General features: G+C 49.2%; 1 protein-coding gene across 3 annotated transcripts in view; it reads left to right on the top strand.

Moving 5' to 3' along the window:
* Positions 1 to 4,417: 4,417 nt before the first annotated feature.
* LOC142570355 (uncharacterized) overlaps positions 4,418 to 10,330 on the top strand; it is a 48,402-nt gene continuing 42,489 nt past the window's right edge. Inside the window, exons 1-3 of one of the 3 annotated variants that reach the window (XM_075678759.1) lie at positions 4,418 to 4,833; positions 7,968 to 8,091; positions 8,206 to 8,258. In XM_075678759.1, the coding sequence (XP_075534874.1) occupies positions 7,969 to 8,091; positions 8,206 to 8,258 (176 nt within the window). In that variant the 5' untranslated portion in view covers positions 4,418 to 4,833; position 7,968. Of the gene's footprint in view, positions 4,834 to 7,774; positions 7,872 to 7,967; positions 8,092 to 8,205; positions 8,259 to 10,330 lie in introns of those variants that run through there. The other 2 variants (XM_075678746.1, XM_075678752.1) reach the window with 2 other exon arrangements.

The raw sequence follows: 10,330 nt of genomic DNA, 5'->3' as shown, positions 1-10,330 counted from the left end.
AGAACGTGAGCCGACATCACGAGCCAGTGAGCAGCTTCGAGGTATACCTAAGCCTTTTTCCGCACTTGAAAACGTGGTTCTTGCAATCATCGTTGTCAGCAAAGCGATCACAGCTAATGTACTTGATGCTGAGATACAGTGAGCTTCAGGCATGCCAATAACACTTTCTGGAAGGAAATACGGGAAACAAATTGACGAAACGCTGTCGCGGAACGACACTTCACAGACGTAAACAAACCGTCAGCCATGAGCACGGCCCGCTCCGCCGAACGCGCCCGGTCGCTGGCGAGGCGCACAGCCTCATGGGAAGCGCCACGTGACCAACCTGTATCGGCGGATGGGAGTTTTCTTAAAACTCCCTGTCGGAGTTTCACGGGAGAACAAGATTTTTAAGCGGAGTAAAATCGCGTCATGTCGCCTTAATACTCCCGCAGCTAGCCAGCGGAGTGAAACGAGGGGATGGCGCTGTTTTGCTCCCATACATCGGAGTAAATATTTGAGAGGGGAGGTTTTAGGGCACATCACCTCTTAAAAACTCCCAGGTGGGTTTATTTTCGTTTACAGTGTAGCGACAGTTGGTGACCGTTGTACTACTCTTATGCAGGTCAATTCCACAAGAGATCGAAAGAGGTGGTACGTTTGATTTTCTTTTTTCCTGATAATTCTACACATTACGCACACGTTACTAAATAGTGTAAACTGCTCCTGTTTTTGTAAAGAGACCTATTAGTAAACGGCAAACAAATCATGAAAGGTCGTCGGGTAACGATGACAACATTACGAGACGTGCTTTTTTTTCTTACATTCGCCACAATCCTTAAGGCCACGAAAGTACAACATGACTGAATGACACCTCGACCCCAACCAGACAGAACAGGCAACTCCCGGGAACAGGGTACGTCCGCTGATCCAGCCTGGGTGCTGACTCAGGAATGTTTCGCCAGAGAAAACACCCACGATGCCCTCGGTAGTGATCACTCAATAATCAAAATGAACGTTACGCTGGGCAAAACCCGTGGCAACGAAACCCCTCGCAACCAGACCACCCGCATCACGATTTGTACGAAAGCCAAGGGCACGTTTAGTAGCATCCCTCGACAAGTCCGCTGGTCTGGAGGACTGGGCTCGGAAAGTCCGTTCCGCTGTCTGTCAGCACACATCCTCCACAGCCAACGCAGATGGCCATCCTAATGTCAACGCGCATCTCTGGCCCTACGGGAGAAGTGACATAAACTTATAGGAACATGAAAACAACTAAAGCACACGTCTCTTCACCACCGCATCCTGAAAATTCCCCAGGAAAGTCAGGTCTACGCGGACCAGCATGCGGCGCAGCGTTGGAGTCATATCTGCAAGGAAATTAATGGCTACCAAGGGTCAGTTGACTCTCAAGGGTCAATCCAAGCCCTCTCAGGCACTACAAACACACTAGCTCCAATGCGGATTCACCATAGGTGAGGTTCTCCAGTAGTAAAGGACACATACTATAAAGAGTTCGACCATCCACCGCTTACTCCGTCAGCTGCCCAAGCGGAAGAACAAGATAGAATCAACTCCCCCTTCAGATATCGGATTTCTGCTTTGCTCTTGGCTATAACAACTCACCCGGTACTGACGGCATTACATATGAGAGTCTCCTGAAGCTATTCAACGATCACCAGGAGCACCTCCTCGGCGTCATCAGCAACGCCTGGAAAATTGGAAGCATTCTTGCTCAGTGGAAAGAGACCTTGGTCATCCTTTTGTCGTAACCAGGTCGTCCACTTACGACTCCTGGTATCTTTTGGCAGATTTCACTTACATCGTGCGTGGGAAAAATCATAAAGACAATAGCCTTGGTATGCCTGGAATGACGTCTCACTACCCACAGCTATTTCCCAGACACTCTGTTCAGCTTCCATAAGCAAATTAGGATGTTGCCCTTCGTATTTACGAAGACAGGTGCATGCCTATGCCAGTAGCACCCAACTTCACACCAATGGCGGTGTTGACGTGAAGAATACATCACAATGTGCTACCTCGGCCCATCCTCGAAAAGATTAGCCACACCAAGCTTGGTATCCGCATGATCCGCTACGTCCGTGACTTCCTCAGCGACCGCACCATCCGCATCGTGGAAGCGGACGCCCGACCGTCTAAAGCCTATCCCGTCTGTTGAGTCGTCCCACAAAGTTCCATCCTGTCTCCAACACTTTCCAATTTGCTTATGAAACACCTGCCCCCTCTGCTCCACAAACTTCCCGGCCTTGAGCATGCCATATATACCGATGACATCACGCTCTGTTGCGTCACGGGAAGCCTGGGTGAACAAGAGTCTACCATACAAGGTGGTCTGGACGTCATCGATTCATGTACTCGTACATTGGGACTTACATGCTACTCGCAAAAGTTGAGTAGATTACTGTCCTCGATTTCCACACCAACAAATGCCAAACCTACCGGGCCCTCATCCAGCTGGTCATGGCAAGCAACCCGATCCGCCGACGCAAAGTCGTACATATCCTCCGCTGTACGTGCCTGCAAGACGATGGGGACACCGAATGGGTTCGGTGTACACTCATTCAAATCATTCAGGTCAGCCCGGTGATGGCTTGTATTACCAAGAGGTGCTCATGCCTCCGTGAACACGAGCTTAACAAAACTGCAGAGGCTACCAGCTATTCACGCATCATGTACGGCCTCCAAAATGTCACCCTCACAAATACTCAAAGCCGCCATCTCGGAGCAGCACTTCGAAAATTCCGCCGTATAGAAATGGTAGTACTGGCGTTCAAGAGACTCCAACCCATCACAAACTCAAAGAAAGGTTGCAAGCCCGCCTCGAGCCCCAACAACCTCGTCTCTGAACTTCTTATCGAGGCTGCGAAATCCTCCATGCTATGATGCCAGTAGCTTGGCTGCCACTCCTCCAACTCCTCCACCGTGGGACAAGGTTCCAAGACTTACTATCGTGCCCATACCAAAGAACATGAATCTAGAAGTTAGCCATGGAGGTCGGCAAACCAGAGCTGACCATCTCAGAACACCCTGTCATGGCATATATTATGTGGACGCTCCTCACACCGCGGACACCACGGGTTTTTTTGGGACCACGCGACAACATCGAGCGTCATCACGAAGCAGTCCCATGCTCCACTGACGCTGAAGTTCTCGCCATAACAGAAGCCATTTGTCTCTACTCCGATGACACACAGACAATTACTGCTCGCAGAGATAGCCACAAGGCAATTAGGGCTTTCGAATTCTAGAGTGTATTGCCCCACCTTCGAGCGACATTAGCTTGCTTAGACGTCCTGCTGGAGTGAGCGACCTGGTCATAGCCTAGCTCGTGAATCCTTCACACCGATCGGCCCCTTACCATGACCGCACACTTATCCCCCAGGATGCAGCGTGCCGCGCAACGAAAGCATCGTCGCGCGCGACTCGAAGTACTGTGCCAGGACGCGCCGACTCTCCCGACTTCCCCCCACACCATTCCATGTCCTGTCATGATGCGTCTCCCACCAGGCAGGCCTAGGAATTCTCCCTCCACAATGATACCATCTAATACGGCATTGGATCAGTGCCGCAGCGCGCCATCCTGCAAGGTATGCGGCGGTTATCTCTGCGCTCTCCCCACCTACTGGACCTGCCCTCGAACACATTCATCACAATTCAATTCTATCACACCTCCCACACCGCCACTTCGGAAAGTTGTACGAAGGCGCCACGGGAGACTCAGCCAACGGTCTGGCCTCGCCTAGTTTCTCACATCCTCCACATTCAAGGGGCCATGACATGGCCCTTCGGCACCTTCGAAAGCACCGGTTGTGCACATAACGGCGACGCAAACAAAGATCGCAGCAAATAAATGTTTTCTTCCTTTCCCTTTTATTCCCCCCCCCTCCATATCGAGGTCTCAGCGCCGTTCAGGTGTCAGCAGACCGCACCAGACAGATAGAGTGCCGTCCGCAGTAATCGCATTCTCTTTATTTATATTTTAAATTTAAACAGCCAATAGTAACTGAGCGGCTGCTCGGTCGCATCCGCGCTCCGGCAATGGCGAGGCGGCAGAGCAGAGCAAACAAAAGCGTTATCGGCGCGCGACAATCGTTACACTGACCGTTGCCGCGTTACTCTCTCCACACCAAACAACGGCAAGGGCGTAGATTCGCAACAAGCAGGCGTTGTCTTTCCTCACATTAATCCACTGCTACTACTACTCTTTGTCTCTCTCTCGCCATCGCGCCGTTTATTGCTTCTTTTTGCTTGCCATCATTCAATTAAGAGAGAGGGAAAGTAGCGGCTGACCATTGGTTATCTCGAAGCGTCGTGACAGGCTTCTTGCAGCCAATGATGAGACACGCCGCGACCGTTGAATGGTTTGAAGTATTTGAAGGTGCGGAAGGCATCAGTAGGACGACACTGCTGCTCCTGGAAATAGACAAATAAGGGGCATGTAACCGCTACTCTACAGCCAGAGCGGTGGAGATTATTTCTATGGTTTGTTAAGAAGAAGACAGCCTTTTGGAACACACAACTTCTGTCGGACATCGACTTCTAACGAAGGGGCCATCGTCGTCGAGAGGTCATACGGCATTTTTGACGATTACACTTCGGGCGATATCGTTCCGTATATTTTACCGACTTCTTTGCGTGTGTGTGTGTGTGTGTGTGTGTGCTTTGCACTTACGGCTTTGTTGTGGCTTCTTGTGGCAAATTTGTGTGCTGTTGTGATTGGGCGTTTGCATCGCTGCGCAAGGAGAAAGAAGTTTAATCCTGGCTGTGCGAAGAGTGAATAGCCTCTGGATACAAACACTGGCTTTTCGGACGTCTGTTTTATTTATCTCCTCGGTAAGTAACGCATGATGGATGTCAACTGCCTTTAATTTCCCTCGTGATTTTGTCCCTGTTTGACTATGTTCGATGTTTGAGTTGTTGCGCACGTACATCTGCGCTCCTACTGCGTGCGCGTGCGCCGCATTTCAGGGAGGGGTACGGCCTGTCCCAGAGGAGCAGGCAACACGCTGCAACCCTCCCTGGCCGGCTGCTTCGTGTAGCAGCCGGCAGGCGGCGACACAAGTTTGGGCTTGCGCCGTCGCGGCAGCAGGTCGCACCCCCGCAAAAAAAATGCAACTTCGCACTTTTTTTCTTAAAAGCTAAGCAATTAACTGTGGCAAGTGTTACACTGAACGACGTAGATTCCAAAATGCGATCCTATTGCAACATATTACCTAGAACATTGCAGAGTTAAAGCGCAAAATCTTTTTTCGAGCACGTTAAGCGAAATACGCGCGTCCCTGTATATTGCTCCAACTTAAAAAAGATATTCGCGCAGCCAGACGAGAGACAAAGAGAGAGAGAGAAAGCCACCCGTTATGTTGTTTGCAATGCCTGTTGTTTGCTTCCGCGGACTGAGTAGCTGTCGTCTGCTCGACGCGCCGTCGTTGCGTCGTTTGCATCGTTTCCGTCGCTCTTTCTCGATATTATAGACTATAGGGCGCTGGAGAATAAGATCTGTCTTTCCGCCACCGAGTATTAAAACTATATGCAGTAGACTGAAACACCTGTCAAAGCTTCATGCGGCTGGGGTAGGTTCTCCGACGAGGCAAGCGTCCCGCCGGCGCGCAGGGCCGCTCATGCAGGTGAAAGCGACGGTAGTGCCAACAACTCTTCAATAAAAAAAGCCTCAGCCAGGAGCCCACGCTGGACCCACTACCTCTATCTCTCACTCCTGCGATAGCCCAATTAGCTGAAAATAAAAAAGAAATAAAATAAATCCGCCGTACAGTTTCCGAACGTTAAACCCCGCCATTCATTTCAATCTTATTTCTACGAACAAAATACTTTTTCTTCTGTTTCGCGTAGCAAGCATTCATTGACCGCCGCATGCACTTTCGTCATACTCATTGTCACTGAATATATATACGTTCCTCGGGAAGGTATGAAATGGAATGCTCTATTTACTAGATACGGCTTGATGCAAACAAAAATATTTGTGCGTCTCTCTCTCTCTCTCTCTCTCTTTCCGCTTCGCCTCCCGGGCAAAGCATACAAGCTGCACGCCTGCTAAGATTATCCTAAGCGAACTAACAAATTCGCCTTCGTGATGCGTTGTCCATGAACGGAGTGTTCGCATGCTTTATTTATTTTGAGTTTACGCTTCGGATTTTGTCTAACTGATGGGCAGTAAGCAGTGCGTCTCACCAGATTCCATGCTGGTCCCAGCGCCTCCCTGACATTGCTTTTTTCTCTTACAGCGATTCCACAAATCAGCGAATTTAGCGCTGAGATTTCGTACAGCTGGTGAGAACATGCGCTGAGGAGCGTTAAAAAAATAATAATAAACGACTCCCTTATAGGCCAATGTTGAAATATTGGAGTGTCTCTCGAGTGGTGCTTCACCTGCATTCGAACGGTCCTTTAAATATTGCTCGAGTTATGCTGTTGGTGTTATTGTGGCTAATTGTTGGTCCTTGATTTCGTACGTTCCCCTTTGATGAGTGTGTTGTTCGCATGGAGAGGACGAGAGTACCCCTCTGCGTGTACAGTACTTTCTTTTACCACAGGATACTCTTCTTACTTTTCTAGTCACGATCGTGTAGAAGCGAGTTGAAATGATTCGGTAGCGTAGCCCATCGGTCCCGTTCTCACTTTTTAGGCGAAAGGTAAAGCATTTCGGCTCAGCAGCCACAAGCTAGAGGATTATTCAGCTCGCGGCGGTTCTTGAGGTCTGTAACGTTGGCTAAATACCAGCGCTTTACTGTTAGTGCGCGAAGAATATTAGAAATTTCTTGTTGTAAAGCCTGAAAAAAGAGAGCCTCAAACACGAGTTCCTTTTTATTTCTGTATGCCCCCGTCGCGTATACCCCTGACAAACGCACATGCTGCAAAGAAGCGTTCAAATCGACGAGAATTGAAATCTGCAAGCCCTATTGCCTCCTCTTCACGATACTCCACAAAGTAGTCAATCGCCAACGAAACATTTTATCCCGATTGGCTCGATCACAATCGAAAGAGCCCGTATGACACAAGGTATCACGGCTCTCGTAACCTGCCTAAAGCCCACGTTAATTGACAGCAAGAAGTTAAACATAATGGAACGCTTGCTGTACTCGCCTTCTAGGTGAAGGCGCTGTGATGCTGCAACTCGCTTGCAAAATTTATATGCGCCGTTGTAATTTTAAAAGTTTAGACTGCCTGACCGTTTCCTCAGCTCAAGAAAGACTACATTACGCAGCGTGTCTATGCAGTTTCTGCGCTCTGGTGTGACTCGCGATCGCAAATAAGGCACGTATGCCTCTTGTAATGCTGCTTCAGTGCAATGCCACTCCACAAAAGTGCTCCGAGAAGCTCGACGACATGGCTTATGAAAGCAAAAGAAAGACAGAAAGAAAGCAAACAAAATAATTTAAAACATTGCAACGGTATACGTTCTAGTCCTTATGAATTTCTTTTGCCCCGCAGTATGCGCCAAAGTGCCAGCCTTGTCTACAGAGAGGTCACTCATTCATTTAAGTCGCAGGAAACTACTATCAACACCTATAGCAGCAGACATGGAGCAGACGAACTACCATTCGCAAGATATCAGCCGTCTAAACGCAGCGCTACAAGAGGATCCGTACACAAGAGCGGTCCAGAAAGTTAGTAGAGCTACTGGAATAAAGCCCGATGGCGTATAGTGAAATAATAAACTGTAATTTATGGAAGTGAACCAATTTCAGGAAATCCGACGCGCTAATAGGTGGTCAGTTTTTCGGAGACAGGCTCCATTGACTTGCGCCACCGCTTCGCTGGTGACAGAGGGCGCAATTTGTCAATTTTTCACTTTTGTTTAATAGAATGTTAATGTCAGTTTTCTGGCACCACCACTGCGATCTTAAAGGTTCTAGGTATATATAATACCTGTTATTTTCTTCAAACGGTACGAGTTTTTCCTCGAAGACTGCATTTCACATTGCTTCATTGTTTCTCTATCTCCCTATGAGAATGCAGTTCAGAAGGAGGAGGCACAATGAGTGTCTGAATACGCGAGTGCGGGGAAGAAGAAAACGATGGAAGCAGTTGGCGCATTCACCAGCTTCGTGGCACAGTGACGCTGCCTGCAAAGTGGTGAGTTAGTTCAGGTTTCTTGCAATCCAGGCAGCAGAGGGGACTCTACGATTGCCCACCAGTTACTTGGCGGATAAGTTTTGCACTTATTCACGAACACTCATTTCGTTTCAGCCGATTTCTTCGCTTGGCCGCTTTCACCTGTGCTCAGTCTGGCGGCTCCAAATGTAAGTGATCTGTTTTTCAGCTGATGCAGTAATATTTTGCGACGTTCGGGATTTGAGAGACGTCGTGTGAAGAGCGCCAATGTTTCAGTAAGTGCCAGTGGGACGCCACCATGCATTTTATTGTTCGGAAACGTTCGGTCAGGACAGTTACCACTGTTCCACCTCTGGCCCTATTCGCCATACAGAAGTGGCTTAGCACGGGCAACAATCGGAGTGCTCGCATGTTTAGCCCTTTAGCATCGTGGTCGGAGCTCCTGGAGCTTTGTGAAAGTCTCGGCCATTGGAATCTTCTTGTTAAAGGACCTATCGGCGGTGTGTTTATTAGTAATTGGCACTTCTCAATCTCCCCTCCGTTTGGTGGCGCTCAGAGTCAGGTCATGCTCCGCGCGTTACCGCCACGCGTCAACCTCATGAGTCGTAACATTCTGACACTTAACAGTGTGAATTTGGTCGGTGCCGAAGGAAAAGAAGGTACAAGGAGACAGAGTGGGTGCGTCGCCATCGCGCAATAACAGAGGCACTCGTAGCCTCCGCTTCGATGCCCGCTGCGTAAGCGTAGCCGTAATAGAGTAGACTAGAAGGGGAGAGTGAGTCCGGCGGATGTCGTAGCAAGCGCCAAGAGTGATGCAAAAACGCTGAAATTGTGGCGGCGCTGCCGTTGCCTTATCCTGAAGCTCCGGCTGTTTCAGCTGCGCCGATTGGCTGAGGTGATCTCGCGCGCCCAATCGCGGTCGCCTGCTCGACGCACCGTCACTTTTGTGGTTTCCGTCGCTCTTTCACCAGTTTCTTTACAGCACGTCGGTGGAGAATAAACTAAGCGTTTCCGCCACCGAGTAGCAAAACTGAATACGGCAGAATGACACACCTGTCCAAGCTCGATGCAGCTGCGGTAGGGTCTCAGACGCGACACGCGTCTGGCCGACGTGCGGGACCGCTCATTCAAGCGAAGGCGACGGTGCCGACACCAACATTTCAATGAAGATCGCCTCATCGGGGAAACCGCGCTAGACTCACTCCCCCTATGTAGTGCACTCTAGCCGCGATCTTTCCGCACACATCATAGAGTTTCTCACTACATTACCTAGAGGGAAATCTGGCGCTGCTGCGCTGTGGTATGCATGGGAATGCCGGTATATTGTGGATTCGGATTGGCATCGTTCTTGTAGAGACAGGACACCTTGAAGACGCGCTTGGCAAATACCGTTCCGTCTGTCATAATGATTCATTTTCTACTAGAACAGCACGTGAAAAACTGTTTTAGCTTTATTATTACGCGAAAGCATGTTTTGTTTAACTATGAGAACTTGTTAATGCGTGTACGACTATATGTTACGTAAAAAATATCAGCGGGCCGCTAAAGTTGGAGGACAGACGACAAGGTTCGCGCTCGCTTTGAAACAGTTGGTCGTCTGTTCTTGCTTTTCTTCGCTTGATCATGCATCGAGGGTGAGTAAAGATGTAATATGCGTGAATGGAAACATTTTATGAAGATTTTACTTTGAGAACGCGTTATTTGTGTAGCCATATCCACGTTTTAGACGAAGCCTCTTACAACACCAGCCAACGCGAGCCTCGCAGACACATATACCGTCATTCCCATGACGGCACGGTGCCCCCTTAAGAAACTCCCATAGACGGTGGCGCCAGATTACCCTCTAGGTGTTATAGTGAGAAACTATATGGCACACATAGTAGGTATACTACTGGCAGAGTAGGGGCTTCCTAGGGGCAGAGCACGGCGAGTTTATGCCTTCACTTGTAGCCGATATCCGAACGCGCTGTATTGTAGAATATTGCTGTGTTGTGGTACGGCGTTATAGAGCAAGTATGATGCGCGAGAGGAACCCAGAACTAGCTGTGACATTAGTGGGAGAGTATCAAAAAGGAGCATGCTCCGCGTGAGGTGCTTGAGAAGGTGAGCCGCCCGGGCATAGCCGCGTGCCTATTTTTGATGCGCGTTAGCCCGATGCACTTAAGAAGGAAACATTATGGGCCCGATGGGCTGGCTCCACTTGGGAAGGGCACTAGAATTGGCAGCTGTCTTCTAGAGAGCTGTATTATTATTTCTTTTC

The sequence above is a fragment of the Dermacentor variabilis genome, chromosome 1 (genome assembly GCF_050947875.1).
Source record: "Dermacentor variabilis isolate Ectoservices chromosome 1, ASM5094787v1, whole genome shotgun sequence".
Lineage (NCBI taxonomy): Eukaryota > Metazoa > Arthropoda > Arachnida > Ixodida > Ixodidae > Dermacentor > Dermacentor variabilis.
This window is presented reverse-complemented; position numbering and strand designations above follow the sequence as displayed.